The 14,644-nt window shown below is 42.0% G+C and overlaps 1 protein-coding gene across 1 annotated transcript in view; it reads left to right on the top strand.

The window, feature by feature from the left end:
- The first annotated feature begins 1,938 nt into the window (after positions 1–1,938).
- The window catches only part of LOC116983149 (semaphorin-3A-like), a 131,105-nt gene continuing 118,399 nt past the window's right edge, over positions 1,939–14,644 (top strand). The window contains exon 1 of the mRNA XM_033036765.1: positions 1,939–3,036. Within this exon, the coding sequence (XP_032892656.1) occupies positions 2,859–3,036 (178 nt within the window). The 5' untranslated portion in view covers positions 1,939–2,858. The remainder of the gene's footprint in view (positions 3,037–14,644) is intronic.

Genomic DNA, 14,644 nt, shown 5'->3' with positions numbered 1-14,644 from the left:
CATGTGGAGGCAGATGAGATCAGCTTAACTTGGCATCATGTTCAGCACCAACAATGTTGGCCGAAGGACCCATTCCTGTGCTGTATTGTTCTCTGTTCTATTTCATGATTTAACATACACGAGCTCGTCCTAGTTGTAAATATATGCCTCAGCTTCTGAAGTAACCTACCCGGGGAAACAGATTCATTGGGTTCCGCGTAACCTCTTTATATTTTAAGCAACCCTTGAATCAAGCAAATGTATCCAATCTACTCTAATGTATCCCACTCTGCTGCTAATGTTATCTCACTTTTTAAGAAAGGCGGGAGAGAAAAAACAGGGAATTATAGACCAGTTAGCCTGACATCGGTGGTGGGGAAGATGCTGGAGTCAATTATAAAAGATGAGATAGCCGAACATTTGGATAGCAGTAACAGGATCGGTCCGAGTCAGCATGGATTTATGAAGGGGAAATCATGCTTGACTAATCTTCTGGAATTTTTTGAAGATGTAACTTAGAAAATGGACAAGGGAGAGTCAGTGGATGTAGTGTACCTGGACTTTCAGAAAGCATTTGATATGGTCCCACATAGGAGATTAGTGGGCAAAATTAGGGCACATGGTATTGGGGGTAGAGTGCTGGCATGGATAGAGAAGTGGTTGGCAGACGGGAAACAAAGAGTAGGAATTAACGGGTCCCTTTCAGAATGGCAGGCAGTGACTAGTGGGGTACCGCAAGGCTCGGTGCTAGGACCGCAGCTATTTACAATATACGTCAATGATTTGGATGAAGGGATTCAAAGTAACATTAGCAAATTTGCAGATAACACAAAGCTGGGTGGCAGTGTGAACTGTGAGGAGGATGTTATGAGGATGCAGGGTGACTTGGACAGGTTGGGGGAGTGGGCAGATGCATGGCAGATGAAGTTTAATGCGGATAAATGTGAGGTTATCCACTTTAGTAGCAAAAACAGGAAGGCAGATTACTATCTAAATGGCGTCAAGTTGGGAAAAGGGGAAGTACAATGGGATCTGGGGATCCTTGTACATCAGTCTATGAAAGTAAGCATGCAGGTATAGCAGGCAGTGAAGAAAGCGAATGGCATGTTGGCCTTGATAACAAGAGGAATCGAATATAGGAGCAAAGAGGTCCTTCTTCGGGTGTACAGAGCCCTAGTGAGACCACACCTGGAGTATTGTGTGCAGTTTTGGTCCCCTAATTTGAGGAAGGACATTCTTGCTATTGAGGGAGTGCAGCGTAGGTTTACAAGGTTAATTCCCGGGATGGCGGAACTGTCTTATGCTGAGAGAATGGAGCAGCTGGGCTTGTACACTCTGGAGTTTAGAAATATGAGAGGGTATCTCATTGAAACATATAAGATTGTTAACGGGTTGGACACACTAGAGGCAGGAAACGTGTTTCCGATGTTGGGGGAGTCCAGAACCAGGGGCCACAGTTTAAGAATAAGGGGTAAGCCATTTAGAACGGAGACGAGGAAACACTTTTTCTCACAGAGAGTGGCGAGTCTGTGGAATTCTCTGCCTCAGAGGGCGGTGGAGGCAGGTTCTCTGAATGCTTTCAAGAGAGAGCTAGATAGGGCTCTTAAAAATAGCGGAGTCGGTGACATGGGGAGAAGGCAGGAATGGGGATTGGGGATGATCAGCCATGATCACATTGAATGGCGGTGCTGGCTCGAAGGGCCGAATGGTCTACTCCTGCACCTATTGTCTATTGGATCCAATCTGCTCATATACATATATAGCTGTTTAAACTACGATATCATTCTGTGGAACCCGCGTCCAAGTCGACCAGGCGGTGTTATTGTTCATGTGTTATTGCCCTTAAAATCAATGAACGCTGTTAAGTGCTTCCGTGGAAGGAAACAATTAATTAATCTATTATCCGTGCCTCCGGAACCTCCTTCGAGGACCCACGCGGCCTCAGTGCGGCATTTCAAACAGCGAGTCGAGTCAAGTGTAGGCAGTCCGCTCTCAGCGAGAGACTCGGAGACACATCAGGACATCTCTTTGCGCCGACCACATTCTGTATACACGCCCTCTCTCTCCTGCACACACGCACACAGGATACTGTCGGGCAACTGGGATTATCTGGCTTTAATATTCAAATAAAAAGAGAGCGAGCAAAGGAAATTTAGCCTTTCATTGCTGTCAGCGGAACGTCTATCTGAACTGGTCTATGTGGAGATCGCACATGTGGAGCGGGGAGGGTGTGGGCGACAAGTTGTCTGCGTGATAACATGGGAGGATTCTGCGGCTGAAAAGGGAATTGCGAGCTGGATTCAAATCTCAGCGGCGGTCAGTGACAGTCTTGTTGGGTCCCGTTGACGACTTGAAGGAGGAGAGAGGGCGTTTTCCCGTCTCTCTCTCTCTCGGCTCGGCACAGACGGATAACACGTGCATTGCAGGGACAGGGAACAGCGGGACCACCTGGTAAAAGAAGCAGCTAAGAATCAAAGCAGGGCGGCAGCAACTCCTGTCTCAAACTTCACGTTACACAGCGGAGGCGAGAGACACATAGCAGGCGCGACGAGGAGGCTGGTGTGTGTTTAGTGTGTGTGCCCGCCCGGCTCAAGGCAGCGAGTTGCCGCAAACTTGGCGACAACCTCAAACCGCGAGCTTGTGACCCTTGTATCCAAAGAGGTTAATTGAGAGGAACTAGAGTTGAAACTTCTGTGGTTGACCTTTTGGGTTGACAAAGGTCAGTCAAACTGAAACCCGAGTGGTGTTTTTTTGCAGGTGACTTTTCTTCGCTTATCATCTCTCCTGTCAACCCCTTCACTGTGCACTGGGACCACATCAAGGTTTTAAGGATTTCTTTTGTGACTTTTTGAAATAGACTTTGGAAAGACTGAAAGACAATGTTGCGGATCAACTGTGCCCATCGTTTATCTCCGGATCCCAGTGGATGTTGGGTCACCTTCGGTATCCGCAGGCTCAATACCTTCGTCCTCCAGGTACTGTTGCTGTCTCTTCTCGGAGACAGGCTGGCGTTCGCATGGAGACCATCTCCGGCCCGGCTTCGGTTCACCTTCTCAGGTACCATTCCATTTTTTGATCCTTTCTCAGTGTCTGTGACTTTCCCTTTCTCGTGGACATCCCAAGGCTCACATTGCCAGTGTCTCCTTATCATCTCCCTATGCTGCCTGACCCGCTGAGTTACTCCAACATTTTGTGTTTATCTCCTTATTTATGACGTTTGTGGTCGAGACCCTTCTTCAGATATTTTTGTCCATCTTCAGAGTATAACCCTCATCTGCAGTTCCTTCCTGCACACTCCTTATCTATGTGTGTGTTTTGTTCTTTTCAACCACTGTCCACCTCTCCACCCCGTGAACAATTATGTTACTTCTGACTGACTCACTTCATTTCTCCTATTCCCTCTGATTCTGTTTCTGTTCGTCTCCGCTTTGTTCACAACTTTGTAATAGTTCTCAACAACAAACAATCTGGAGGAACTCAGCGTGTGAAGCAGCATCTGTGTGTTTCTCAGTTCTATCTTCGTGCCTCCCTCTGTCTTTCCCTCATCTCCTGTCTGTATTCCAGCTTTCCAGCTTCCCTTAATCGTTTTTTTTCTTTTTGTAAAATCTATTGATGTATTTTGACGTTAGTTCCCCCGTCTCCCCCTTCCATAGGATGCCAGGGTATTGTTTCCACACTTAATCTTGCAGATGTGCACCGTCTCTTGGTCCAGACATTTTTTAAGACCACACCCTGTCCATTATTCATTAGTTGTTAAAATCTTATGGTCTCCACAGGTTTTTATAAAACCAATGCTTAACATGTGTTTTATGGAAACTTATTATAATTGAAATATAGTATTTGAAATCAGCTCCATTTCTCTCTCTGAATCCCATTAATGAAATCATTAACTTTGTTGGACAGTTACTTTATAACTTGGTGACACTTTTCTGGCAGTTTATTAATGTTTGGGTGCACTTGGTGTATTTAAGTGTTAGCTGACCATATAATAGAAATTCCAAGTCTTATTAACTATTGCCTACTGCATAATTCTGTGACAACGATGTTATAAGAAAGAGACTTTGAGACCTTTCATTTGCCTCCAGAATGCTTTGTACTGCTTCGCGCAGAACAATCCCACAGCAGATACAATTATAACGCTTAAGTGACATCTAGACAGGTACATGGATAGAACAGGTTTAGAGAGTTATAGGCCAAATGCGGGCAGGTGGGACTAGTGTAGTTGTGGCATGTTGTACCTGTTTCCATGCTGTATGACTATGACTCTAAATAAGATATTGTTAAGACATTTGTTGTAGATATCATTTGAAAGATAAATGTTGGCTGAGGCTAAAGAAGAAATCATCATCTGCATACAAATACACTGAACTCAAGATCTCTAATCTTCATCCATAGGTGTCTTGTATGTCATTGCAAATTGCTTTTCCCCTGACAGACAGCCTACAACTTCTATTATTATACTCATGTTTAATGGTCTACACAATATATAAACTCATTTTGAAAGCTACAATTGTGCTGTTGGTCAATTTAAAACAAACATAGCTAGTGAATACGGCAAAATATTTCAGTGATGGAATTTATTTTGGATAAAATTCCAGTGATGCTGCTTAAAGATAAATTTGTTGATGTCAGGCATTCACTGAACTACTGACCCTGAAAAGGGGCAATTTTAGTAACAGTTGTTCAGTGGAGGTCCCATACGGGCACTGAGGCTCCTTTCAAATGGAATTCTCCTCTAATTGGAAAACCCCTCTTGAGCAGAACCATTTTGAGCAGGAGCAGAATGCCCCGGAGGGCAAAAGACAAGAGAATCTTTTGTTAATTCACATCTTTCTATGACACTCTTTGGGTAGCCCCCAGAAAAAATCGTTTGAGTGGAGTGGGAGTGGTAATTTTGGTGATCCAGTGAATGTTACAGTCATTCAAACTGAAGTTCTTTTTTAGTCTTGTTTAGATTTCTACAAAATGTTTCAGGTCTTTAAGGGGTTTAATTTTACACACATTGAAGGCCGTATAAATATCTTAGGACGAAATTTCTGAATTATATGAGAATGGCAACCAGATGGTAATCTGTGGCAGGAAACTTCTGACCCTATAAGTGCTTGAGCCCCAAAATGGGACACCTCTCATTTTTATTCTTGGGTCCTCTAAAGAAGAAAAAATATTATCCTTGTCTGGTTGGTCTGCCTTGAGTTCAAAGAATATAAATGCAAAAACAAACGTGTAGTAGTATAGAATTGCAGATTATTCTGGAAATACAACATCTTCCCTGTAGTTTTACGAGTTTGTTGAAAGAACAGAATCTCCATTTCTTGCCCTTGCTGAGCTTGTTCTGTCTGTGACTCTTGAACTATAACAAAGTAGTTGATTTGTAATTGTTTCTGAACATTGCTTAGCAAACCATTTCATTGCATTCAACCACAATAGGAAATATGTTAAAAGTTGATGGATCACCAGACATTGACCTAGATACTGGATTTGGACATGGCGTCATTCACCCAGCCCTGTTACTTCCAAATCAATTGCTGTTGCAATAATTCATTTGTTAGTGACTCAGAATTACTATGACATAACCCTGAGGACCTAGATACATGACAGGATATGGAGTACAGGGTGAATGAACCAAACATACTGGATTTAATCCTCAGCGGCTTATTTATTACAGGTGCATTTGTTCATGGCAACATTCATACGTGACCATCCCATGGTTCCTGGGGAGCTGAATACTCATTGTTACACTGAGGACTCCTGCATTCTATCACTATCACCGTACTAATTTCGATAGATTCAGGAGAGATCTAGCAACTCAAACCTGGTCACCCACATGGCAGCGGCAGTCATTAGTTTCAACAGAATTTTATACCATCACCAGTTGCAAACACATGTCCTAGCCCTTCCCTCACTCTACCATTACTATGTAACACGAGAATGCAGGTGCTGCCACAAACAAGCTGTTAGAGGAACTCCACAGGTCAAGCAGTATCTGTGTGAGGGGGGGGGGGGGGGGGGGGAATTGTCAATGCCTTTGGTTGAAATCCTGCATCAGGTGAAAGTGGCATTGGTAGGAAGATGGTATAAAGTGAGAGGGAAGGGTGAATCTGGGCGAGGAAGTGTAAAGGAAACCATGAGGAGAGATGAATGGCAGAGCCAGAAACAGATGGACAAAGAGGGTGAAACCAGAGGGTGAAACAAGGTGGTTGGAACCAAGAAGGGATAGAAAACATAGAAACATAGAAAATAGGTGCAGGAGAAGGCCATTCGGCCCTTCGAGCCTGCACCGCGATGGGATGAAAATGGGTGAGTGGGGTTGAACGGTTGGTATTGAGAAAGGGACACATTATTATGGGAGGACCGCAGTGGATTGTTAGAAGGAGGCGTGGAAGCACAAAGGAGGTGGGGTTACCTGAATCTGGAAAATTCCATGTTCTTACCATTAGGTGGTAGACTACCCAGGCGGAACATGAGTGTTGTTCCATCTTTGTCGTTCGAAGGTGAATAAGATAGAGACAATATGAGAGAGGATGGTGGGAACAATGAACGACAGGATAACATTTAATGTAGCTGTGCACTATATAAATATCTTATAGTTGCCTTGCAATTTTATTATGCATATGAAGTGATCAAAATAAACCTTCAAGTCAGCCCTTTGGAACTAACTATTAATTTGTTCACAACACATGTTAAATCATGTTGATTCTGCTGTGGGCTTTTGTCTGCCAACACTGTGGACTTTGAGCCGATAATTCTGGATGTACTGTTCCAGCCTCTCGGATATTTACCTCCCATGTGGCTGGAAGATCCTTTGTATCATGTGGCACAGTGCGTTAATATACATCCATTTCACCTCTGGGATTGTGGCCAATCTTTAGCTTGTAATAAAGGAGTAAAAGCTTTTTTTCTAATTTGGATTTTAAGCATTCTAATTTGAATTAGAGTTCAAACCTGGCATCCAGTGACATAAACACAGGTCATGAACTACACCTAATATGTCAATTCAGTATAGAGTGGTCAAAATCAACTGGTATTTACAGGATGTAACCTGCAGATGCTGGTTTATACCAAAGAGAGATACAAAATGCTGGTCAGGCAGCATCTCTGGAGAATAGGAATAGGTGACGTTTTGGGTCGAGACCCTTCTTCAGACTATTTACTGGAGATGCAAATACAATTCAAGTGCAGTTGATGCTGAAATTGGGACTAACATGCATAACATTTTCCCAAGCAGTGAAATCGATAAAAGGAACTTGGAACATATAAAACATGTACTTGACACATGATATTACAGCTGAACTACAAATTAAATTTAAAGCAGACATGTATTTTTTTTATATAAAAAGGAAAAATACATGTCACCTACACAGAGTCATTCCTGGAATAATAGATAAAGGTGAAACCAAACCAGCCATAGAACCTTTTGAAAACTCTGCGTTCAACAGATCTAACCAATATTGTCATCAAAATCAAAAGGGACTGAGGAACCGTGCCAAAGCAATAAAATATAAGTTAGCAGAGGTGTCTAGTTCTGTAAAAACAGAAGCAAGAGAGTCATTCAAATACTAGAGACATTTCTGAAAATAGCCATAAACCCAGATCCAATGTCAGCAATGTGAGAATTAGGGAAACGTGGACTTTACAGCAATGAATATAACTGCAGAAATTTAATAGCCATAGAAAGAAAATGAGGGATTGTCAAATGAAATATAAAGGATTATTAGAATAGAAAAAGGAGTAATGTCTCAGAAATTCGTGGTGAAATGCACAATAAGCTTCTAGGTGGCAGCAGAGGCAAAAAAACTTGAAATCATCTAAAGAAAGAAAGCATTAAGAGATTTTCTGAGGTAGACAAAAAATGCTGGAAAACTCAGCGGGTGTGGCAGCATCAATGGAGCGAAAGAAATAGGCAACGTTTCGGGTTAAAACCCTTCTTCAGACAGACTCAATCTCTATTTTCTGAATTTTGGCATGAATGTATGACACTGGACAGAATCGACTCCTAAAAGGGGAGAGAGTTTCAGATATCCATTAGTTTGATTAGTTTCTCCATTAACATTCTGATATCAAGGGAATACGATCTTTGTTTATGCAACCACTCCATGTAACTTAACCTGGTAATTACTAGTAACATTGTGCTGAATCTGAGCTGGAGTCCTTTTAAGGACCATCTTTTCTTTGATTCCATGGCTAATCTAGTCCTCCAGATAGAATCAAATCAATACTGTACTATAAATAATTAAAGCGTCACTTTCCCAACTTTCTATTTCAACTTCTTTCAGATTGTGTTGACCTTTCTGATACAATTTACAACCATGTAATAGCATATGGTAATGTATGTTTGTCAATCCTTGGATCCCTTCCTTAAATTCTCACCATTAAGACTTATTTCCATCTATTTCAATTTATCTTTTGACTAAAAGTAAATGAACATAGCCTCTCCAAATCTCCACTTCCCTCCCATTCATTTCATGTCCCTGAACCTTTCTTCATCTACATAACGTAAGGTGGCTTTGAACTAAAAGTCATATGTAAACTTGAATTTAAAACATACTACTCCTTCAAGCATCACTGATGCATAAGGCTGAGGCCCCAGTAGTAGTACCCAAGGGACACCACTTGTCACATCCTGTCATACAGAGCATTCGGTTTTCAATCTTTTAAGTACTTTCTTGTTACACAGCAATATTTGCATTGACCTGAATGAACACAGGTGTTTAAAGATTACCCGTAATAAATTTACTTCTGCATTTCCTCAGAAAGTAGAAGCCTACAGGGAATCTGAAATCGGCCTCACTGCATGCATGATATCTTTGTTGGCCTCGGCTTTGGGCAGTGAAAGATAATTTGTCAAGGAGACTAATGTTACTCCGAAGGCTTGTGGACATGTTGGTTATTTTACACTGAGCTTGAAATATAGCACTTTGTTTGGTGGCTGCATGAGACATATTAACCTTAGCAGAAGAAACTGTTGGAAATTCCTCTCAAGCATGAAGGCAAAGTTGAATGTACCATGGTCTGGGCTGAAGCAATTCTCAGTGACTAATATAAAATGTATCTTCTTTGTATTCAAGAAATCCATTCTAACATCAGAACAATCATTCAGAAAAGAAAGTAAGTGTACAATAAACTCACTGGAGAGTAGTTATTGTTGCTAATGGAAAATTGAGAACTAACTTACACAAGTGCATCCCTTGAACAATGACTGAATTGAAAGGTATTGTTGTGTGTTGAAAGGTGCTGTTTGTGCTGTTGCTTGAGGCAGATTTGATGATCAGGCTAGAGTTGCTGCCTCAGAGCTCCAGTGATGCGAGTTAAATCCTGACCTCTGCTGCTGTCCATTTGGAGTTTGCATGTTTTTCCCTGTTGCTGCATGGATTTCCTCATAACTTTGGATTTTTCCCATATCCCAAAGTCATGTATATTGTTAAGTTATTTGTGCGTAGAGCAAGGTGAGTGGTAGAATACGGGAGGAGTTGATAGAAATGCTGGGAAAATAAAATGGGTTTCGTGTAGGAACAGTATAATTTGGTACTTGATGTATGACCACACTGTATGACCATGACACGTTTTGAGAATATGATCGGGGGCTTGCTTTAATACACGTTGTGAAAGTTTGGACTACACAACAGTATGACACTGTTAGAAAAGCATCTTAGACTGTATACAGTTCCTGGGGGAGTGAGGGGTGGGGATGTGAATCTAGGACCTATTCGGAGGTTGTAATGCTATTGAATACACCCTGTAAACACAAAAAATCTTAAAGCCCATTCGTAAATTTACTGTCACTCAAGTTTATGATAAATCTTAGATTATGTAAATATTGTGACTAAAATAGAAAGGGGAGTGCTAATCTTTCCTACCTCGAGGAATGCTTTGTTCAACATTTCATTCCCCCACCACACCCACATGAACACAGGTCTTCTATGAGGCTGTTTTTTTCTGGACAATGTATCACAAGTACAGAGATTTTCAATGACCGATTACAGTCATGTGGAATATATGGCTTGTCAAAGGCTTTTTGAAAGTCCAGATACACCACATCCACAGAGTCTCCATTATCCATTCTACTTATTACATCCTCAACAAATTCCAGAAGATTAGTCAAGCATGATTTCCCCTTCATAAATCCATACTGACATGGACCGATCCTGTCACTGCTTTCGAAATGCGCTGCTATAACATCTTTAATAATCAACTCCAATATCTTCCCCAGGACCGATGTAAGGCTAACTGGTCTATAATTCCTCGTTTTCTCACTCCCTCCTTTCTTAAAAAGTGTAGTTACATTGGCTGCCCTCCAGTGCACAAGATCCAGATAGTAGGAAGGATTTAGAGGTCTATGGGCCAAATGCAGGCAAGTAGAACAAAACCAGCATGGAAAAGGTGGGCTGAGGGTTTGTTTTCATGCGGTATGACTCTATGATTTTGGTCACAGAACATTAGTGACCAAAGAGGCAGACTTAAAAGAGGATAGAGAGAAAAGAGAGTTTGGGGAAGAAACTCCAGAGTTTAGGACTGAGTTTATTGTTGTAGTAATGATGTGAAATATAAACAGGTAAGATGCAAGAGTCCAAAGTTGGAATACACAATTCTCAGAGGACTGTAGGTCTGGATACATTCGAAGAAGTTGTTGATGTCCTTTGGGAAACTGAACACAAATGTAAGAGTGTAACATTTTATTCGTTGGCAGGCCAGGAACAGATGCAAGTCAATGGGAAAAAGATCATCGTTATTCGTGATATACTATGAATATCATGATCCTTTACCAAGATGTGAGTCAATGGGCAATGGATCGTGAAGTAAATAACTATTTGCTTGAATTTCTCCTCCTTTCTACGAGTTCCCACAATTGGCCCTCGTATACATATCTGGGGACGTTTCCAGGAGACCAGCCTGAGCCCTATCTTGCATTTTTAAATACTATGTGTGTACATATTGATACAAAATTACCCACCTTCATTCAAATCTTTCTCTCATAAGCATACCGGAAATACTAAATTCCTTGGTTAGTCCCCTGTTTATTCCAAGCAACTCTTACCAGATTCTGCTACCTATATTCGGGGTAATTTAGAATGGGCAATTAACCTTCATATAGGATTATTTATTTTGGATGTGGAAGGAAACTACCAATGACATGGTAGCGCAACGGTGCCTTACAGCGGTAAAATCCTGAGTTCGATCCTGATTGCGAGTGCTCGCTGTTTGTATGTTCTCTCCGTGACCGCGTGCTCCGGTTTCCTCCCACATTCCAAAGACAGACAGGTTTGTAGGTTAATTGACTTCGGTAAAATTGTAAAATGCCTAGTGAGTTGGATAGTGTTAGTGTGTGGGGATCACTGGTCGGCGTGGACTTGTTGGGCCGAAGGGCTGTTTCTGCGTTGTATCACTAAACTAAACTAAACTGGAGCACCTCAAGAGAAGCCGACGCAGTCACGAGGAGAATGTGCAAACTCCACACAGACAGCCCCAAAGGTCAAGTTTAAAGTCGTCACAGGAGCTCTGACTTAGGTTGCAGCTTTACCAGCTGCCCTGTGCTGCTGCCAAAGTAGGTTCTTGTTCTTTGGACCCCGAGTCACTCTTGGCAAACATCTAATCCTATGTAAGAACATGGAGACAAAAACAATAGAATGCCATCTGCTCCTTTCCTCCCAAACTGACACTCATCAAGATTATGGCTATTCTCACCCAGGGCCATTTTCCTGCACTATCTTCGTGTCTCTTTATTTGCTTAATGTCCGAAAAATCTAACAATCAATGAACACACTATGACTGAGTCTCCACAGTCCTCCTGGGTAGAGAATTCCAAAGAATTAGACTATAGCATTTGTCAGCAAGGCAATTAAGGAGAAATGTGACAGTGAAGTTAAAACAGTGGGAATGGAATGTTGAACGGGTGTTACTGAAGTCGTTTAAAGGGGTTGTCTCATCAGGCCAGATAACTCTATAAACAGCCCAAACCACTCAACAGCCTTTTTGCTTTTTCAGAATAAAAAAAAGCTTTCAAATCCTGTCATTAAGAGTGGATATGTCTTCTGTGTTTGTTTTCATTCCTTCTATGAGTTTTTATTTCTTTGTTTGGGTCACAGACCATTAGGCTGAATATATCAGCAGGCACTTGGCTGATGCGGTGAGTTATTGTAAATAATTGAGCAGTGCTTTCATTATCTACTGCTGGGAGGCCAAAGATGGTTTTTCATATGGCTCAAAGTCTGCAAAGAAAAATAATTTCTGTGCCAGCCAACAAAAAATGCTGGAAACACACAGTAGGTCAGGTAGCACCTGTGACGAACCTGTTAAGGTTTTCAGCTAAGCAGTCCTTCAAATGGGAAAGAAAGTAATCTAGTTTCAGACAACATAGAAGTTTAGGGAGGCAAATGGCTTGAGCAAAACCAATGACTAGGGTAAGACCAGGTAAATTAATGTAACAATTAAGAAAAGATCACACTTCTTCTAAGTAGGCTGTGCCTCACCTGGGCTGCCACCGATTTCTTCCCCTCCGATAGTTTCCTTTCTCTGGCTTCACAATCCACAACTCTTCAATGGTCTCATAACTTATTTACTTGTCTGTGGCCTATGTTCCAAACATCTGTCTATCACCCCCCCCCCCCCCCCCCCCTCCCCTCACTCTCCCTGCCTATGGTACCCTATTACCTGCCATGCTTTGTCCTTCCTCTCCCCATCTCCATATCCTCCCCCCCGCCCACCACCATGCAAGATATTGCAAAATAGTACTTTTCATTCCTTCAGGATGCTGCAAAGTGCTTCAGAACAAATTAATTATTTTGCATCATAGTTGCATGTGTTATATGATAGTGGAATTTATAATAAAATATGTAATTATAGTCCATTTGGAAAGTATTCATGGGATTGAACAAAGTCAGAGGGTTATGAAAGGGAAATTATGCAGGTCTGCTGGAGTTTTCTTTTTGAGATTTTATTGGTAGAATATACAAGGACAAACCAGTAGAAGTATTCTATTTGGACCAGTGAGCCTTTGATAGGGTCTCATATAAGAAGTTTGTGCAAAACATGCAACAAAAGCTTTTCACTGTACCTCGGTACACGTGACAATAACTAAACTAAACTAAAATTAAAATACATAGGATTGGTGGCAATATATCAGCGTGGATTTAGGATTGGTCAAATAATAAAGAAACCGAGTAGAATTAAATGGATCTATTTCCTTGTGGCATGTCGTCACTAGTGAGGTGCTGTAGGAATTGGTGTTTGGGTCTCGCCTATTCCCAATGAATTGATAATACTGAGGATAAGACTGATTGACTGGGGCAAGCTGAGACTCCACTGCCTCTTCTGGCCCATGGACAACGAGAGACTGCGCCCACACACAGAGGCAAAGACTGAACCACAAGGATAACCCTGAGACCACCAATGCTGCGTCTTCAAGCCCAAACCTGAGCTGCCAGGATAAACCTGGGACTGCCAGGATAAACCTGTGACTGCCAAGATAAACCTGAGACTGCTAGTGCTTCCTCTTGGGGCAAGGACGAACTGCAGGAAGAAGCCTGGGATAACTACACCACCTTCGAAGACCAGGACAAGCCTGAGATCACCAGTGCCACGACACATGCACCCTGATGCCGAAGGAAAGCCCCACATGTGGTCCTGCACTTTCTTACCACTGTATATAAAATATATCACGTGAAATCACCCAACTGCGAGTGTCAATGTGGTCACGGTCGAACCCTGCGTCATCCCCCACACCACACTTGCTATGAGAGTTTCTGTCCAGCCCCTCCATTTTTGCTCATCTCTAATTGCCCTGCACCTACTTGAATAGCCGCAGCTAGTGTGGGAAGTTTTATCATGCCAGTTTTGGGATAAAAGCCTGAAAGTAATGAGGGAAGAAAATCAAGTGACGTGAGGAGTGGAGGTTGCAGGAAGTAAGGCATTAGCATCCCAACTCTTTGTATTAATGCTGATCGATTCCATAAATATTGTCCAAGCTTCATCAGTTTGAGCCCAGAACAAAGCTGCTGATTGTTCCTGAGGATATGGAAAAGAAAATGGAAAGTTACCTAGTCCACTGTTTTGGGAACCCATTGATTCTTTATGTAGTCTATATTACTAAAAGTCCGATCTTGACCGCTTCCAGTTGTTCTGTGTATTGATTTTAGAAAAAACGCTGCCACTTACAGCTGTGATTTTTGGCCATCTTACTCAGAGTCCCCCTCCACTGTGCAGGACAAGATGATTTTTCCCACCAATGAAAAATAAAAGAGTTATTAGTTTTTAGAAAATGTTGAGATTCTCTCTCATGAAGGCCACGCCCCTTCCAGAGGGACTATAAAACCCAGAAGTGTTGAGTGCCTCAGTCAGTCTCTTCAAGATGGGGGAGCGAGAGGGTCACGTCACCCAGTCTGAGCTGTGAATAACACTGAACACATGTCTACTAAAATGTGAGTGTGGTTTTACTGAACTTGAGTGCCCTTAATGTGGTTTGAAAATGAAAATGTGGTTGGTTTGAAATAAAGCACAGCAAATAGAAATATAGAAACATAGAAAATAGGTGCAGGAGTAGGCCATTCGGCCCTTCGAGCCTGCACCGCCATTCAATATGATCATGGCTGATCATCCAACTCAGCTCAAATGGTTAGTGGTGGTTGGTTTGAAATAAAGCACAGCAAATGGTTGGTGGTGGTTGGTTTGAAAT

This window comes from Amblyraja radiata, chromosome 18 (assembly GCF_010909765.2).
Source record: "Amblyraja radiata isolate CabotCenter1 chromosome 18, sAmbRad1.1.pri, whole genome shotgun sequence".
Lineage (NCBI taxonomy): Eukaryota > Metazoa > Chordata > Chondrichthyes > Rajiformes > Rajidae > Amblyraja > Amblyraja radiata.
This window is presented reverse-complemented; position numbering and strand designations above follow the sequence as displayed.